The sequence below is a fragment of the Lonchura striata genome, chromosome 2, assembly GCF_050655825.1.
Source record: "Lonchura striata isolate lonStrDom1 chromosome 2, ASM5065582v1, whole genome shotgun sequence".
In the NCBI taxonomy this organism is placed as follows: Eukaryota; Metazoa; Chordata; class Aves; order Passeriformes; family Estrildidae; genus Lonchura; species Lonchura striata.
Window position 1 is genome coordinate 44657878 of NC_140704.1, and position 19537 is coordinate 44677414.

The following is a 19537-nucleotide window of genomic DNA, read 5'->3' on the forward strand; positions in this document are numbered from 1 at the left end:
GCCTGCTGGAAAGTATACTGAAAGGCAATTTGTGCAGAGGGAATGTAGAGCTTACAGCCTGCTTGATTCTCATCAACAGTGCTGAAACAACTCAAATTCCTTTTCCTGAGCTTGCTTTACACTTTCCACTTTGCTTTCATTCAGTGACAAATAGGAAGCATGCATCTGTCAGTAGATTTGCAGGACTAAATCATATCACTTTCTCTTCTGTATATTGTGTGAGGAAGTTATCTTTGCTGCCAGAATAATTGCAATTTTTTTTTCCTTTCCAAAACAAAACCTAGCTTCTACAGGAGCTGGCAGAGAGGCCCTTTGACCATTCCAGGCAAAGCTCCTTACTGCCTCCCAGGAACTCTTGAGTCCAAGTCTGTAACAGCAAATCTTCTTGGATTCCACTACAATAAATTAAGTTTTTTTAGTTCCTAACTGATGACATTATGTTGACCAAAAAACCCCAAACTCTTGATTTGTGTACATACATCCTAACATTGATCTCTGTGTGATGGCTTAGTTTAAGCAGATATCTGCCTGTAATGATAAAAACCTTTTAATATTAGTACACATCACAGCTAACAAGGGGTCTACTGCAACAGATTTATTAGCACAGGTGTTCCTAGTGTAGCCAAGGTTTTTGTGGCCAGACACAGTGGCCACAACCATCCCAAGGGAAGGAAGAAGAAAAACAAGTTGTCATTTTTTTCCTATCAAGGCTATCCAAGGAGACTATTACTATGTCAGAGTTTCACAATAAAGGTTATTTAACTAGAACTTCCCTTGTTCAAGTATTTATTTGGTTCCAGGCTAAAAAATTAGCAGAAGCAGGATAGGCTAAATGAAAAGAAAGAAGAAACACAATTAAAAGAAAGACAGGCATGCAGGGGAAAAGGGAGGTAAGGATAGCAAATCTTAAGGCAGTCAGAATTTTGTAATTTAAAACTGAAAATTTATCTTAGAGGATTTTTTTTAATGTCTTCTGTGCAGAAGATAATACATGTGCTTTTGCTAGCACAGTGAAACTAATAATATATGACACAGGACAATTGCATGCTGTAACTCTGGCCTTTAGAAACCCATGTTTATTGTTGCATTGCTTTTTATTACCGAAGTCACTTCTTACAGAGTCAAGGGGTGCTGTAATAAACCCAGCTATCACCTTGTGGTTTCACCTGCCAAGCAATTTTTTCTGTTTATTACAGCTATTTGTGTACAGTTCATCCATATTAGCCAGAAACTTCCAGTGGTCTCTGGAAGCCCTGCACTACCTCCCTGCTCATCCAAAACCATTTGCTTTGAAAAAGTAATTAAGTTAAAGTTTCTCACTTCCCCCCTTCAGACTATAGTATTGATTGTTTAACTGTAGTAGTACATGTGCTAGTAGCTATAGACATTGTCTTCTCCTTTTTTTTCCTCTCTTAGATTTCTTTGAGATCCTTCTCTCAGGCTAAAAATAATGAAACAGGGCTGAATACTTTTTTTCCTCATCTCATAAAAAGAGATGGATGACACCATCTGTTTCTCATTACCAATAAGCAACGGCTGTGCAGTGTTGGGATAGGAGGAGTGCAGAGCAATGGGTGGATGCTTCTCTGTTCTCTCAGTCCAGTTTGCCCACCATACATCACTGCCAGCCTGGTAACAAGAGAGCAAACAACCAGTTGGCGAATTGTATCCCATTTAAACATTGATGGAGTGAAGGCACCCTGGTGTGTTTTAAGTGCTGTATTAGTGGTCTTTATTTTACAGCATAAAGATTGCATATATAAACAGAAGTTCATCCATAATTTATAGCATATAAAACAGCTAGGGATATAGGGAAAAGGAGGATTTCATTAAATACACATTATGATGCACCTCAGGGGAAGCAGAAATGTATTGGTTAAGCTAATTTTAAGGTCCCTAGTGTACTGCAAGTTGTTTATTTTTTCTTCCTTTTTTTTCTTTTCTCCATTTGATTTGTTTTAAAGTAAAGGAAGGTTACACAAGCTTGAGGTTTAGCACTGCTTTGGAAATCCCTGGAGGTTTTGCAGGTGTTCTGTACCTTTTTAGTTTTTTCTCAATCAAAAGTGCTTGAAGGAAACCTTTTTGAGGAGTAATCCTGTTTAGCAGTCAGTCATGCAGCAAAGTGGGAGAGCGATTTCAGATGAGTGAGGTGTAGCACTGTAGATACCAGTTGACATCACTTCCTACCTGTCAATGACTGCATCGGGAACATCATATTTACGTCTAATAAATAAATGAGTCATGTCAGAGGAAGATGGCACTTTTATACAGGAGCTGGCAGCAGAAGGTTGCATGGCCTATATTGCTGGGACCTAGTTCCAGTGAGACAGGTGTGCATTCCTCCAGAGGCCCATCAGCTGGATCCCAATGGGTTATTTACTGTATTGTTTCCTTTGAAAGAAGCCAACTGCACCATCATCTTCTTTGCACAAAATGGGAAAGAACAGTGCATTTTGAGATGGAAGAGCACTTGGTGCTCTAAAAATAATGTGTCTTTTTCATTACTATTTATTATTTGAAGATCCAGCTTTCTCTAAATACTTTCCAGGCTACAGATAATACTGGCATCTGCTGACTCCACAGGTGACACTGTAACATTGTAATCTCAATGCAAAACCAATGTGGATTTCAGATTAGGATGGCTCTGTCCATGGTAATCTGGTTGATTTCCCTCCTTCCAATGCTGCAGAGCAATAGGATACAACTCATCTGTGATTCTGACTCAGCAACTAGTGCCAGATTTTAAGGCTCAGGTCGCTGACATGACAGCATTGTCCCTTTAAAGTTGTTTGTGTGGCTTGAGTTTGTAATTCTTCTTGAGATGTATCTCCAGCATAAGATTACTAATTTTTTGTTTCGCAGTACTATCCATGCACTTGACAAACTTCCAAGATGGTTTTGGATGCTAGGTGCATAATCGAGCCCAGGTAGGCCTACATTCAGCTACATTTGCCATCAGCCAACCAAGATAGGTTTTAAGGCATGAAAGGGAATAGGAGAAAGGACAGAGAAGGGTAGTCATTGTATAATGTTATCTTCCAAATAATTGAGCTCGTATGTTGTACTTTCAGCTTCATTTTGTTTTAAAGATGCTATTGTAATACACTCCTGAGTTTTGCAGAATTTTCAGGTCTTACTTAAAATCTGTTTTAAGGATGCTCAGAGCTAGGCTGCCTGACAAACCTTACTTTATTTTTAGGGTAAGTCAGGGTGTATATTCCTAGAGGAAGAAGCAAATAAACACAGAACACTTAAGGCTTCCTCTGGTGTTTGAGTAGGAGATACAGTGATTCTCTCTGATGGGCAAGTGATGTGCTGAGCACAGCTTTGTAGATGAGGGTCAGAACAGGACATGAAAGGTTGCACAGGGAAACTGAGGCACCTAGAGATGGATAAAAAAAGAATAGTTCTGTTTAGTGAAGGATATTCACTTGAAGAAAATGGTGTGTTTGTGTGTAAGGCTGCAGTTAGACCTGAAACATGGGTGTCAACTCACCTCCTCCCCCTTTCCTCTTATACACAAGCATTCTTCCAGAGAGGTGTGCTAGTAGCAAAGCAAATTCCTTCTGTCACACCAGAACCAGGGATCTGGCTTTTGCTGTTTCTCTTTCTCTTCTGCAAATAAAATGGCAATACTGTCACCACAGGTGACAACTGAGCTCTCAGTATCTTCAAACTGGGAAGTGTCTTCCCTGGTTGTTCTTAGTTTCATTTGTTTAGGTTTTTTCAGGACATGTGATACAACATTCAAAGTGTGGGAGGAGGGAAAAAGAATGGGCTCTGGGTGAATGTGTGAGGAGCAGTAATGGCTAAATGCATAAGGATACCTTGTAAAGGCACTGTGAGGATTACAGTTGCATTGGTGTAGCTGTACTCTGCTCCACAAACTTCAGTAGACTTGTTTACATAAATTCATTACATAGATCAAACTATGATATTTTATGCTCCTAGCACTTCCTTAAATAGTTGACCTCAGAAGGGATGTTTATACTCATATTCTGGAATGAATATGAAATATCCATTATTACTAGCTTACAAATTCCTTGCAAACAAAGCAGTAGCACTTTCACATGTGGGGCCAGCTTTTTTTTTTTTTTTTTTTTTTTTTTTTTTTTTTCCCCATTTTTTTCACACTCTAGGTGATGTTGTGGACATACTGGCATGCCCACCAGCATTGGGTTTGTTCAGGAATAACCTCTTGTCTCTCTCCCTTACAACCCTCTTCTCCATCTGGTTAATCAAAGTTAGCTAATCTGAACTGAACCAAAATAAATGTGCACCCAAATGTGGCTCTACATGTTACTGCACAGCTGTGCAGTTCATCCTGCTGACAGACCCATTCCTGATAAGCTAATAATTATTTTTGTTGTCTATTTAAAAGAACAGTGCTTTTAAGGGAATCAGATGTCTAAGAGGCCAGTAGGAGGATGGAAACAATCCATTGCAGCCAGGATATGTCTGTCACTAGTGAACAAAAAGCCAGCTTGGGCAGACCCTTGAAGGACATGTTCTAAGGCTTTTGCAGGAGAGGGACCAGTCATCTTTGCTTTCTCCCAGTCTGCTGTTCAAAGGTTTGCCCTAATGGCTGGGATATCCACAAGGGGTGGTTAGGAGGGAAAAAAATCTTTTATTCATCTGCCTGTTCTTGTCCTTTTTTAGAAGGTTGTTAACAGATCCTTTGCCACATACAAGATTAACTAAGGAACAGATGCTCAAAACCCTTGGTATTTCACTCCCACTGCTAGATGTCTGGACTGCATACATTTGAGCAGAGCAAAAATCACTTCCAGGATAAATAGGCTGTGGCAGAGTGGCATCATTTCCAAGCTCATACTGTCTCCTTCCTGGTGTGGGAGTTTTCTTCCCAAAGGATGCATAACCTGTTAATGCCTAGGGATTGCTACTGTATTTGCTACCAGACCTACTGGTTCTGTCTGTGCATTGATTATTTTCAAAGAGCACAGGTGAGAAGAGGATTTGCTGCACCACTGGCAGGCATAGCATGCTGAATTTGCAAGGGAGGAGAAGTCATCTAAGTTTATGTCTCAGTTCTAGCTTGGTTCCCTGAATAAATAAGGTAGTCCTCAAAGCCCAGCTTAGCATCTGCCACTCAGATCAGAGCTTGCCCAGCACAGGATTCTTCTCCCGAAATCCGGAGGTACCTGCACTCAGCATGGGTGTTGAGGTCTCTGTGCCTGCAAGGGCTCCTTCTGTGGTGACCTGCAGCTGCCTTATGACACCCGGGGTTCCCAGTCCCTCCTGGACCTGGGAGAGCCCTTGGTCTATTCCAGATAATTGCAGAATAATTTACTGTTTCACTAGTTATACCAGGCTGAAGCATAATGTAAGGGTGGAAACAAGGTGAAATAGGAGGGAAGTGGGGGGAAAAACATGCATGATCCAGTTCTAAAGTCCCATCAGATGCTTTTGGGACCTATTTTGAATTAGCATTTTGGCTTTTCTTTAGGAGAAAGAGGAATTATTTTTCATCTCTTGGTAGAAACCTAAACGTTTTCATCTTTTATTGCAAAATCTTCATGTTGTCACTCTAAAAAATATGCATACATATAAGGCAGTTGTTCAAGGTAAAGAATCTATAGATTATCAAGATTAGACTCAATATTCTTTATAATGGCTTATAAAGTTGTTCTTGCTTCTGGTGACATGTTTTGCTTTTATTTATTCAGTGTTCAGAAGAGTGAGCTCATAAATTGTTACAGGTAGAAAATGGAATATTTATATTTATTAAGTAATGGAAGATGAGATTACTTTTTATTCACTCCTTCCTTCTTTAATATTCAGAAACCACTTTGTCTTTTTAAAAAAAAATTTATTGAAGGCCATCAATGAATAAGATGATTCCTTTTAGTTCTAGTTCAGTGGAAAGTGAAGGCTGAGTTCTCTCCATCCAGACATTATAAACTGCAACAGAAATCCCTGAAGAGGGGTTTTTTAAAAAATAATAATAATGTGTCTGTAATTGAAACAAACATGTCACAAGAGGTGCCACTAGGCAGGATTTGGCAGGGAACTCATCTAATTCAAGTGTCTAGAAATGTCTGTCAATACTCCAGCTGTATTTTGTGAGCTGTGCTGCACTGCCCAGCACTCCAGCATGCAGCACCTGCCTCTGTGGAGTTTGTGCAGAGCACAGCAAATGATCTGCAGGGCTGCAGTGCCATCTGCTGATGCGCCAATTTGCTGCAGAAACCAGCAGTGTCTGCAAACTTACAGGGCAGCCTTGTCATTTATAACATATAAATACACCTAAAATAGCACTTGGCAGGTGGGTTGGGGTTTTTGTTCGCTGAGGAAGCAGAACTTCTGGCTAGGAAATAAACCAAGTATCTTTACCTCCTTTCTTGACATCTCATGTCTTTATAAATCAAAACCAAATTTCCTACATTCCTACCTTATTTTGAAAACTGTATCTAGACTCCTGTATTTTTTTGGACACTTTTGGTTCTTCTTCCCTGAAATCTTGATGCAATCCAAGCATGTAGGCAGTTGATAAAGCTTGAGGGACATGATTCCTTCATTTGGTCAGTAAAAATCCCTTGTTCCAAAGCAAACCTATCCAAGAGCCTATCTCCAGTACCTCTCTGCATCCATTCACAGGGAAACCACATGGAGCATCAGCCCCCAGGCAGGCTTCTCAAGCCTGTTGCCTTATTTTCAGTGCTTTGCTTTCTATACAAATGTCCCCAAGGGAAGTACATCCCCTATGGCTCTACAGATGAGCTGATACTTCTGAAGAGGAGAGGCACTGATGCAGCACAGTAATGTGTGCTTCTGCTGCCGGCCCAGGTCAGTGCAGCAGTGAAGTTGGCACACAGGGAATAAGAACATAGCCCATGCTGCAGCTGTAAGGCTGGGGAGTTAGTGGTGCTGGCTGAGTTCAAGTTGATGTAAGTGTGCCAGCCAGGACGAGGCTTTTGCTGTGTTGCCTCACGCCAAATGACTAACTGTCTAGTTTGCTCTTTATTTGCAAAAACAATGAAAGGAGGTCTTGAGGTTGTTAGCATTTCACATAGAGTCATGAGTCAGGCTGCTAGTTGATTGGAGATAAACTTGTACACAAACATTTGCTTTTGTGCTCTGAAAATACAGTCAATTTAGACTGGTTTGTTCTCACACCAGGATGTGCTTCTGTCCTGTTCCTACACCAAGCTTGACTATTGACACTCCTTTTTTTATGTCATTATCAGGGCTACCAGTGATTTGAACTGCTCAGGGATGAATGTTTATGCTTTCTTTCCACCCCTGCTTGTCTGAGTAAAACACAATTCTATTATCTTTTCCTCCATCCCTATCTAAAACTAACTTTCAGAACAAGAAATAACCTAATCCTGTACTTTTATATATTCTTCTGAATTGGAGCTTATTAGAACATTGGTATTTTTTGATCATTTCAATCTCTCCAGATACAAGAACTACAGAGACCTGCAAATCTAGTAGTGAAGAGTGCAAGTTCAACAGCATATCCCTTTTTCAGGATGTAAATGTCAGTGTGCAGCCAAGCTATTTTATCATGCCATTACTTTTCTATCCTTGAGCCTTCTGTGACATCAAACCACCTCAGTGAGAAGAGGTGGTACTTCTAGCAGAGCAGTCCAAGATAGTTTTTATCAATAATTCACACAGAATGTAGAAAAATAATGAGGATGGCCTCAAGCCAAGCTTTGGAGGCACCACAGGCTTTACTCCTTGCTGTATTTTAGCTGGATTTTCTAGGAAAATTTCTTAGCAGTAATTCCTACCTTATACCAATTTCCTGCTCCATAGAGACCTTGCATAAAATGTAGAGAGCAGTCTCCCTCTGATCTGACCCAGAAGTTTTAGCACACTTAAAAATCAGTTTTTTTCTAGATATGTTTGTTTGGTTGAGCTTATTTCAGATCCTAGACTACTACACCACTGGACTGTGTCCAATTTCTTTTCTGTGCTTCCCTGTTTTTCAGCTCCTTTCATCCTTCAGGCTGTTCATCTTCTCCTTTTTAAATCCTTCAAGCTGTTGTGTCTCTCCTAGTCCTGAAAACTTACCTGCCCTACAGTGTGGATGCACATGAGCTGGCTTTAAATTGCTTGGGCACTGCTGGCTACAGCTTTGCTGCCAAAGCATCAGCCTGGGGGAAGGAGTGCCCAGCTTCTTCAGGAGGTTTTGCAGCCCCTGCCAAGTTCTGCCTTGTCAAGGTTAAGCTGCTGGCAGGTCTTAGGTGAGTTGAGAGCAAAGAGCAGACGCTGCCATCACTGCAATGGCATCCCTTTGCTGTGATGTTTGTGAAACAGTGAGAAGGCACACAAGAAGCTGCCATTTAAGCAAAACAGGAAAGCTGTCAAACATAAAGATAGGTTGCATTATCAGTCTCAGTTATCCTTTTACAGACTACTTAAGTTCTTCCTGGTATTCTTCCTAATGATCTAGTTCTTTGCGTAATAAGGGAAAATAGATACTACTAAATGAACTGTAGGCTATTCCTTCTTCTGGGTCTTCAGCATCTCTTCCGTCTCATGTTTGCCATATGTACATGGAAAAAGAATGTGCCCTGAGAGAACATTTGTGGACAGTCACAACAACTTGCTGCTTCCAATAATAACAATTTTGACACAAAGATTTCAAAAGATGTGGCAGACACCAGACCTAATTTATTGAAAGCATGGCAAGTTTGGTAGTTCTAGCTTTACAATGAATGAAGTGAACTACAGCACAGTTAAAACTCAGAAAATTTGTGGCAGAATTGTTTATTTTGTCCACATATTCTGCCAATATGAAATCAAACATGATGAGCAAATTTCCTATAGTGAAACAATTTATGTATCATATGCATTGCATTAAAGTATTTTATTTTATTACTTTTTCATGGTTAAGAAGGATTCAGATAGATGATCTTGATCAGTGAAAGACCTAGTTCAAGGTTTGGAACAGACTAAATACACACTTGAATATGGCTGACTTGTAAAAGTGATGCACCTGAAAGATTCCCTATAGTAAAATTACTTCCAACTTGTGAATAGTTTGTATCACTAAATTTGAAAGGAGACACTCCAGTGCATCATATTAGGATCTGTATCTTTGTATGGACAAGGCTAGCAAAGTTGTGCATTCATTGAGTTATAGAAAATATAAAAATACCTAGTGCAATAATTCTGGCTTTTCTTCATCAATTCAGAAGCTAAACTAAACCCTTGTGCTTAATTGTGTTTCTTTTTACTGCTGAGCCAAGGATACAGGAAGATATGCAGTTAATTAAATCTTCTGGCATGGTACATGGGTCCCATAGTGGAGCATTTCAGATGAGAGGAGGTGCAGACAGAAAGTGGTGTAAGTGCAGATTTTGAGCCAGCAGGACTCCCAGCAATGCTTATGCTGTTCTGGGAATTTAAGGGACTTGAAAGGAGCTGAAAGTCAAGGTCTCCTTTACCTCACCAGCACCAGTGCAAAGCAGACTTCTGATACAGGCAAAGACTGGCCCTTTTGAGAGTAACAGATTTATTTAATTATTTGTAATTTGAACATGACTAAAAATACACAAAGATTTGAGAGTGCCAACTTGACCTGTGCAAAGCAGCCAAGCCACTTGAAAACCTGGCATTTAGTCTTCTACTGACTCTGATGGGAAGGCAGCTTGACTTGAGCTCTGAAAAACCTTTTTTCTAAAACTACATATATGATTTGATATGTGAGTGTGAGCTCTACTGAAATCAGCAGGATTCTGACAGGACTCAAAGCTTTTTTAAATGGGCCAAATTTAAATGTGTCTTCTGAAACTGACTTTTCTGTGTCTAGGTCAAAACTAAATGTCTGATCAGTTTATGTGGAACCAAAGAAAAGTCCCTTCCCCATCAATGACAAACAGGCTAATTAATGATTACAACAGTATTTTACCTTATTATGTCTTGAAATGTGACCCTCCTAGAACTAAATAGATGTGCAATTGTAGGCTAAATTGAGTTCATGAGTAAGAGGGCATAAAACTGCTCAGCATATTGGGTGTTATGTATGTATGTCCTAGCAAACAGAATTTTGCATTAAAATCAGTTGAGTTGCATATCCATTTCTGGGGAACAGGCTGTTTGTTTGCTTTTTTTTTCAATTTTTAACTTCTGCAGATTGTTACACCAGATGGCCTGTTGAGCCAACAATAGATTATCCTGTCTCACCACAATGGGATCCCTTTCTGACTAACTTGAGTCAAAGCAGTTCGATATCAGTCCTCACCAAGCACATTCCCAACAACTTCACCTTAATTATTTCTCTCCATCTGGTCCATGGTAGTATAAACAACTTTCTGCCTCTTTGCATAGCATCAGAAATGCACATAAATAAGCAATCTAACGCTGAATACTTTTGAATACATTAAATCCCATTTGTGATGTTAGCAGATCATACACTTCCATGGGTAACTGAATACTAATTATGGCAAATAGTTGAACAATTAACTTCTTCTGTTTTTAAATTTCACTCTCTGATTTTTAATCCCACAGAGGTCTCAATCTGCATTCTCCCTGTCTAGTGAAGATATGGCCAGTAAAGGACAAGACCCTGCATCATCTGTGGCCGAGGCTCTTGGGAGGCAGCAAAAGGGACAGTCCAGGAAGCAGAAGGAACACAAGCTCTCTGCTTTACCCAGCTGGAAGAGTGTAGACAGGCTAAATGAAACAAGTAAATATTTCTAGTACGAATAAGATTCTTTTTTTGGCTCTCACTCACATGTGGAATAAATACAACTTAAATCAAGGACCTTCTTGAGGTCACATGTAAAATGTATATTTGATGTTGCCATGTCAAAAATCTGTTGGGCTATGTCATTGCTTAACTTTGTTTAAAAATGAAAATTCAGAATTTGGGTCTTTGTGAAATTGATTTTGGACTGCTACAAAATTTACAACAACTAGTTTGGATACATTTCAGGGCTTCTAAGATATGTGTGCTCAAGTGCCCTTCTTTGTCATTGATAACCTGTCCTCCAGTTGAAGGGGTTTGCGGCCCATTGTATCCCTTCCATGGCACAGGGTAACTGTTCATGAGGTTACATGGTGAGTCAGTCATTAAAATAATTCACATTTAGAATTCCTCCTTACAGCTTTATTTTAAACCCTGATGAATTCACAAATGCAGTGCTCTGTGCAGTCCCACTCACTGGCACTTCCAGACTAGTCTGAGGAAGCTGTATGAGTAAGAACTTCACAGATCAGCAGCTTCCCTGGATCTGACCTCTGTCATCATGCATTAGGTATGGATGTAAATATGGACGATGGATGGTGAGCAGCTTTCCAAGTCAGCTCCATTCCTGCCTGAATCAGCACCCTGGGATAGAATGCAATTCCCTGTTTACTTCTAGATGACAAAAAGACAGGTTGTAACTGTAGAAGATAGCAATGTATATAAGTATCTGAAGGGAGGGTGTCAGAGGATGGATCCAGGCTCTGCTCAGTGGTGCCAAGTAATAGGACAAGAAACAACAGACAGAAACTGATGCACAGAAAGTTCCACCTAGATATGAGAAAGAACTTCTTCACTATGCAGGTGACAAAGCGCTGGAACAGGTTGCCCAGAGATGCTGTGGAGTCCCCTTCACTGAAGATATTCAAGAACCTGGATGCAATCCTGTGCCATGTGCAGGTTGGTCGGACTAGCTGACCCACTGTGGTCCCTTCCAACCTAACCCTTTCTGTGCTTCTGCAGTTGTGGCTCCTGCTCTTGGGGTGGTCCCATTTACATTGCCTCTCTTGTTCTGGCTGAAGCATTTGTGAGACCACAAGAGTGTAGCACTAGGCAACTTTCTTTCCATTGAGTTGGTCAGATTTTACCCCTACAGTTGCACAAGAACTCATTGCAGCAACATTCCCTGGCTCAAAATGTTGCCATGCCATGGCAGAATCTGTCTCAAAGGCAGTTCTTGCTTCTTCTCTTGTAGAGAAGCAGCTGTAGAGCCCTTCTGACCTCTATAGCACACTGGTTCATGAAGCTGTACAAGCAGAAAACTTCTCTTTTGTGGGGTGAGTTCACTGGTACTGTAACTCCCACAGCTGCCTCACTAGGCACTGGCGAGCAGAAGCAGTTAAAATGTGTGTTTGGGTTTGGTGGCAGCCAGGGACTGGGGCTGCCCATGTGTTCTATTTGTTTATCTGTGATGCCAGTTGGTAACTGGGGAGACTGAAATTTAGACAATTTCAAAACTTCTCCTCCCCGTGAAAGAAATTAATATTGAAATAGTACTAAAATCTGACTTAACCAAGTATGCATTACTCTGTGAATTTCTTAACCAACCCACTGTCAGAAGTGTTTCTCTCCTGGGCATTTTAGTGGAAGACCTATTTTCAGTAAAGTGGTTAATTTAGTGCTTAAATTTCAGCACCCACTTGAATCCCATTGCATTCAACTGTTGAGCAATTTAGTATTTAACAATTGCTTAACCACAGCAGAATGATAGATTGACACAGTTTCTTCTTGGGTGCTCTACACAGAATGTTTGTTCTGCTTCTTTCATCTAAAAACCAGACTTGTGATGAAATTGTGGTGCCTACTGAACTAATAGTAAATACCTGACTGTGCTAATATCTGTAAATATGGTCTCACCTATGCAGCAATAAGCAGCTTTGTATTATGATACAGAAAACAAGACAAATCTCAACCAAGAGTTTGGTGTGGTAACATCAATGGGCTTTTTAGGCATGTAGCCAAAAAGTAGGTGACAATTCATTTTGGTTACAGTTCATATTGGTTTAAATGGTGACTCAAGAGCCTTTGTCAATAGTCTTACAATGAAACTTCTTAAATCTTTTTTTTTCCCTTTTCACGTGGATGAATTATAGCTTGTGCCCAAAGAATTGTGTGAAAAAAAAACATTCTTTCAACTAAGTGACTTTGTTTTTGAAAATCAGGAAGGGAGCACTTGACATTGTAGAATAAAAATGGGATAAAGCTGAGTCAGCTTTCTGAATATAGAGGTCTCAGTTGCTTTCTACCCTGTTTGTCCTTTTAAGATGTGATCAAGTACTATCCTGTCCTTTATTCAGTTAACTGAGGTTGGTTGACTGAGTCTCACGTGGTGTTGTTAAATACAATAAGGGAATATGGTTTGGGGGAGAAAAATGGTTTGTGGCTCCCCATTACATTTGAGTAATGTGGTGCAGCTGAATTCAATTCTTGTTGGAGACTTATATCTTCCAGAGCTGTTGGCTTTGTTTGAAGGAACAATGTTTTAAGGAAAATTCTTTATCTCAGGAGAACCCTATACTTAAGATTAGTTAGTATAGTTAGGAAAAGTAAACAAGCAGAAGTGTCTTATGCTTGATAGCTTGTTTGGGTTTTTGTTTTTTTTTTCTCCAAAATCAGGGGTTACAATAAAGAATTACTAGTTCTCCTTACACACCTGACTTTAGTTATATCCTTCCTTGGTCACTGCTACAAGAGAACTAGTATTATTTTGATTTCCTTTTAAGCAGGAGTAAGAATTGTATTTTCTCAAGTTCTCTAAATTGACTTAAAACTTAGGAAATGAAAACAAGCCAAAAGAATTCAAATTAGTAAGAAATGCAAAAGTTGTCAAAAAACTCTCATAGCTCCTAAGTTTAATTATAATTTAATTTTTGTTTAGTTTTTTTTGGGGGGGGTGTTTTGGTGGTGGTAGTGCACCTCAGACTTTGTTTTTTTTTAAACTAAGCACAGTTTACTGCATACTAATGTTCTTTATTAACAGTTCTAGGGGAAAAGTAATTTTCTTTTTGTCCTAGTATTTGTAACCACCTAATGCAAAATACCTAATTATATTCTACAACAGACCCAGATATTACTGTGTCCATTTGAAAATAGTGATGTTCTGCTTACATTATGAGAAAACTAATAGTTTATATTAAGTATTTCTATAGGTTTCTGAAAATAATAAATTTGAATCCATAGGAGGAATCCTTAAGTCTGAAAAGTTCACTTAGTAGGCTGGATTACTGTGTAAATCCATGGCATTATATATTTTTCAAGTGCTGCAGAAGGCAGAATTATCACACATCCATATTTCCCATGAGGGGAATTTTCAATTTTGATTGGAAATTAAATCTAAATTTAGAAGAAGTACAATGCTCAGAGTTATGAGAGTTAAAGAGCACTTTCTGAGCATATTTATGACTTTTTTTGGTTTTTATGTTGGAGTTGTAAAACATACTCTGAAAATGTGGAAGGATACAAAAGCAGCAGTGCTTATTTCAGACAGAATCAGCTCCTTTGGTATTTAGTCTGGGGTACAACAACAGCAGCCATAAGCAAGAGTCAAGGAGAGATTAGGACAAAGCAAGTATTTTTCATACTGCCTCTAAGTAGGCTCTGAACCTCTAGAACTGTTAATTTAATTACTATCTCAGCTAGAAGTGTTTTTCTGTTTTCAGTAAATTTTAGTGGATTTCTTCATGTTCATAGCCATCTCTATTTTATCACAGATAATTTCAAGCATACAGAACAACCTTAGACAAGAAGTTCCATAGATCTGATATCCATTGTATCTCACTTCTTTCTTTTGTTTGTTTGGAACCGTGATTTCTCTAGCTTCACTTCATGCCCTCTAGTAGTTAGGTTGGAAGAGATTCCCCCATCTCTTTTAGTGTGTATTCTCTCGGTCTTCTGTCATCCAGATGGCAGAGCTCTGGCTTACTTAATCATCCCTTGAAGACACACCATTTCAGAACCTGGTACAACCTCTGTTGCTCTTCTCTGATTCTTTTTCCATTTTTCCTTACAATATGGGGGACTACAATTGCACACAGAATCAAAGACATTTGCAAAACTCAGGATTTGTACCTGCCTGTCTGCTTATGTTGCATCAGTCTTTCATAATCGTTCTTTTAGAAAAAAATTTTGGTCCAAGTACTCTTCCATTTTAGTCATCACCATGACTTAAAAGCAGTGTCTTCTAAGTAGTAGGGCAGCTTGGCTCACAACATGGAAGAGAGTTCATGTGGCAGTAGCACTTGCATTTGTTTGTTGGTTTTGCTGAAACTAGTCTGTGACTAGTAAAAGCAGCTATTTACAGTGCGATCACACTTGTTCTTGTTTCCTTTTCATAGGTCCACCTTCTGTTTTCCAAAGCACCGATGGAAACTGGGTGGCTTTGCAGAACGTCACTCTGCCTCGTCCTCGAATGCTCGCCAAACCAAAGAGTCAGGTGTTCAAAGCTCTGGAGAGCGAGTCCAGCATTGTGTCTGCCTATGACGAGATGGGCTCGGACAGCGAGGATGACTATGACTGGAACGTGGCCTTGAACAAGCTGCGGCGGAGACCTCGACAATTGCCAGATGACTTCTATTACTCCAGTTCCCAGTATGGCACCGAGTGGGTTTATGGCAATGATCAGTACCAGGCAGTGACCTCTCCCTCCTCTGGGTTATACACCAATACTGAGACACTGTTCTCCGATTCGGAAACATCTTCAGTAAACTCTTCCCAGGAAGCTAAAGTACCTAACAAACTTCTCTGGTTGCAAAGCAGAACTCAAAGTGATATGCCCAGAATGGAAAAGAAGCACTTCCATGGAGAACTAGATGTAAATTTTAATCCACAGGCAACTAGCTTGGAGTATTCAGACAGCAGTGAGACTGAAGGAGTCCATTATGATTTAGAAAAGAGATCAAGAAGGTGGAAGAAGAGCAAAGCCATCTCTGAAGACTTACATGAGGAGAAGAATCAGGCAAAAGCCAACAAGATGAATTTAAGTCAGGTAATTGTGTCTGAGCTTACCAAATGCATTCTCAAGAAGAGTTGGGTAAAACTAATTAATCTATACTGTCAGTATCGTGTGAATCATGAGTGGGAGGTAGTGTTCTTGCAAGCTTTTTCTTCCTTATGTCTCCTAAATAAGAAGAAAAAGTAGGGTGTTAGACTGGCTTTACCTTTTTCCCAAATAGGCCACTTTCATCCAATCAAAGACATTGTTAATGTTGTAAAACACAGTGCTCTTAAGAAAAAACCTTCAAGATTTGTCAACAGCTGAGAAATGTTAATTAATCACTTGTTTTGTTGTGCTGCAATTTTTTTTTAACTTCTGTTTTCTTGGTATAAGAAATAACTCATATGCCTGGGAATCTTCTCTGCAGTGTCTACAAATATTCTGGTAAGGGATAAAGCTAATGAGCAGCAGAAGTTCAAAAAGGGCTTTTTGTGAAATCCAGTCCAAATGATGTCTGCTTTTAATTGGTCATTTTAAGATTAGTTCTGATGTGTTAGAGTGAGTGTTTGTAAATTACTTCCATTTAAATAATTTGTCAATTCATTAAGAAACAAAACCCAAGCAAACAACAAAACCCCCAGACTGTAATATCTCAAACTTGGTAAAATTGTGCATACAGCTTGAATACAGCAAACCTTTCTTTTAAATTACAGGTGTTAAATTACAAAGCCAAGAAGTCTCTATCTGGAGTTTGTCCAGACCTGTGACTGATATTAAGGGATCCACTTGTCCCCAAGAATTTTGTTAGCAGTGCAAGCACACAACCTCAGGAGGATACTGACCCCTTGTCCAGTTCCATTTCCCACATCCTCCCCCTCTCAAATCCTGAAGCTGCATCATTGCTGCGGCAGAGTAATAATAAGCCTGAAGCAAGGAGCTGAGGGCTGTCTTCTCCCTGTGCCTCTGATTGCGAGCAGCCTGATTCAGTCTTAAAGCTATCTGACCAAATTTAGGATGCCTCGAATAGTTTTTCTTTCCTTGTGCTACTAGCCTCCATTTCCTATAGAAAAACATCAGTACAGCTGATTGCAAGTCAATATTATGATTCTAGGGTTTCAGCAGGGCTTTAATGCTGGATGTCATTGATTCTGGACCCATTCCATCTGCTTTCAGGACAGAGTGTGGGTGTTCGGGGTGTTCTGTACTGACTCATTTATACTCGTGTCCTCATATATTTAAAATCAACAGTTCCCAAAAAGGAGACTGATGTAATGTAATATAATATGATCTGACAACACATCAGTCACCATTATTGACTTTTTAGAACATCAGGCAGAGTTACAAGGCTTTACAGGGACTGCACAAAGATTGTATCTTGTACGCAGACTTCTGCATTTAGCTTTCTGGCTTTGTGTGTTTGTGCATGATCTCTGTGTGTCTGTGTTCATATTATGGCTGCCTAGTCCCAATAGACAATATACAGAGCATGGAAGATCAAAGCTCACAGAGAAAGTCCTGGAGACATTATAGAATCACAGAATCATTTAGACTGGAAACACTTTTAATATCAAGTCCAGCTGTTAACCCTGCTCTGAAGGGTTGACCACTAAACATCCCTAAGTGCCACAATTACATGTCTTTTCAATACTTCCAGGAATACTTCCCTGTGCAGCCTGTTCCAGTGCTGGAGAATCCTTTCTGCAAAGAAATTTTTCCTAACATCCAATTTAAATCTCACCCATGCTTATCCAGGTGAGGTCAGAAAGGCAGGGTGCTTCCCAAACATCCGTGATGGCCTCCTTTAGCATCTTAGTGTGTTCTTCAAAGTGCAAGCTAGTATGGAAAATTATTCTTCTTTCCCAAGTCTTTTGTGTGTTGCTTTGTCTCTTGTAACCTCTCAGTTGTGCTAAAAGATTCAGGATTCTAACCCACTCTCCCTTTCATTTTACCCTTGAGGCTAAAAGAGGCTGCTTCTGCTTCCTCAGCCTCAGTGGGGCAAGTGAGGCACACTGCCAGTGTTTTCAAAGCAATGAAATCCTCACTAGGAAGTTTATATATGGGTGGTTTGTGTTTGGACATACACACACACATAGGTGGCTGATTTCTCAGCTGCTGCTCACATTTGTAGAACCTTTACTCCAGCTTCTGGCAAACAAGCACTGCTGGCACCAGAATGGACTGATTTCCACAATTTAGAGCAAGAATATTGCATGTTAAACAATTCTAGGAAGCAAGTAAAATTTCCATGTGTGTACGGAACCTGATTTAATGTATGAAAATGAATTAGCCAGACATCATTTACATTGCTCTGGAAAATGAGATTAAAGGGATGTTAAAGTTTCATACATTCCCCAGAATTATGTATTGATTTTGGTAAAATGATTGATTTGAGGCTGCAGCAGGGACAGCCCTACTTATAAACAGTTCTATAAAATTATAATGTAGGTGTGTGAAGAACTGCAGACAGACTTAAGAAAGATTGACTGCAGGGTCTTAAACCAGGTATAGCTTTTCACATGATGAGATTATGCAGAGTTTGCAGAGACCATACAAACTCTTCTAAACTCTTGTTGAACCAAGATACTAGACAGTGAATAACTAATTAAATGTCAATTGCAGTAAAGAAACACTTTTTCAGTATTTTACTGCATTGGAATATAATCTTATTTTACTGCATTGTAATAATAAGGTGATTTGTTGACCATTATTTGTTTTCATCAGCATTGTAGAACAGGATTTCTCTTTATCAGTCTAAAGTTGGCATTTCATTTTTACTTTTCTAATACTGGAAGTTGCTTTCTTGTTTTCTGCTCTCCAAGTTTCTCAGTGACATGAAAACAAGCCCTTTTTCTTCTATTCTGTGAGCCTAGAGAGTTTTTCCAGAACATAAGTAATTATGTTCTGAAAAAACTGCAGTTGGTTCATAACTCATAACTGAATTTCAATTTAAAATCAGGTATTTTCTAATCAGGATCCACTTCCTAGAGTAGGATAATGCTGTGGAATTTTTAAAAAAATACATTTTTGACACAGCAGCGGAATGCTGACTTTGTGACTGAAATTTTTTGCTTAATGATAAGTAAAAGAGCATGCTCCTTTACTGAACTCTCTATAGAGATTCCATCAACACAGTCATGAAGCAAGATATGAAAACTGTCCTGATAAAAACAAAGTCCTGCTATAAATAATATCTGATTGCTTATGTACCACAAAAGACATATTTCTGTGGGAACTGAACTGGAAAATGCAACCTTGTTTTTAATGATTATTTTTCAAATGGTAACTTTTTACAAAAAATGGACACTTAAGCCACCAATCATTATCAATAATTGTAATAATAGTTGATAGTATTGGTAATAATAATAATAATAATATATTGACTCTCACTCTCTTTGTGAGAGAAGGATATGACTGTTGCTTAATGTAGCTGAAGTTCTTACATTTCTGATGCAAAGTGGAGGGGCTTAATTGATTCAAGTGAAAGAAGTACCCTCATTATGAGTTTGCTTCATTGATCAGCAGACCCCACCTGTTAATTACAGCCCTCCTGTCCTGCACCAGGTTAGGGGTGAGCACTGTCAGACTGCCTGTTCCCAGGGGATGGCACTTGGGATGTATTCTTTGAAAACAGCTCCCTGAAATCACTCTGGCTCTTGATGAGAAACTGCCTGCAAACCTCACAATTTGTGTATTCTCCTAAAAATTTTAGTTTCCAATTTTTTGTTTCCTGTATGAAGGGAACTTTCTCTTGGGAATTTATAGTTGAACATAGATATTGTTCTGGAGCATCTTTTTTTTTTTTTTTTTTTTTTTTTTGTATTTCATTTCCATCCACTCTGATTACATTGAGTTATCAGTGATTTGTGTGCAAGGATATGGAC

General features: G+C 39.3%; 1 protein-coding gene across 11 annotated transcripts in view; it reads left to right on the forward strand.

Annotated features, from left to right (window-relative positions):
- MYRIP (myosin VIIA and Rab interacting protein) overlaps window positions 1-19537 on the forward strand; it is a 316186-nt gene that overhangs the window by 268959 nt on the left and 27690 nt on the right. For 8 of the 11 annotated variants that reach the window (XM_085573290.1, XM_021531268.4, XM_085573291.1 and 5 more), the window contains 3 exons: window positions 10486-10663; window positions 11528-11623; window positions 15058-15707. In XM_085573290.1, coding sequence (XP_085429416.1) covers window positions 10486-10663; window positions 11528-11623; window positions 15058-15707 — 924 coding nt within the window. The remainder of the gene's footprint in view (window positions 1-10485; window positions 10664-11527; window positions 11624-15057; window positions 15708-19537) is intronic. The other 3 variants (XM_077786765.2, XM_021531274.4, XM_021531278.4) reach the window with 1 other exon arrangement.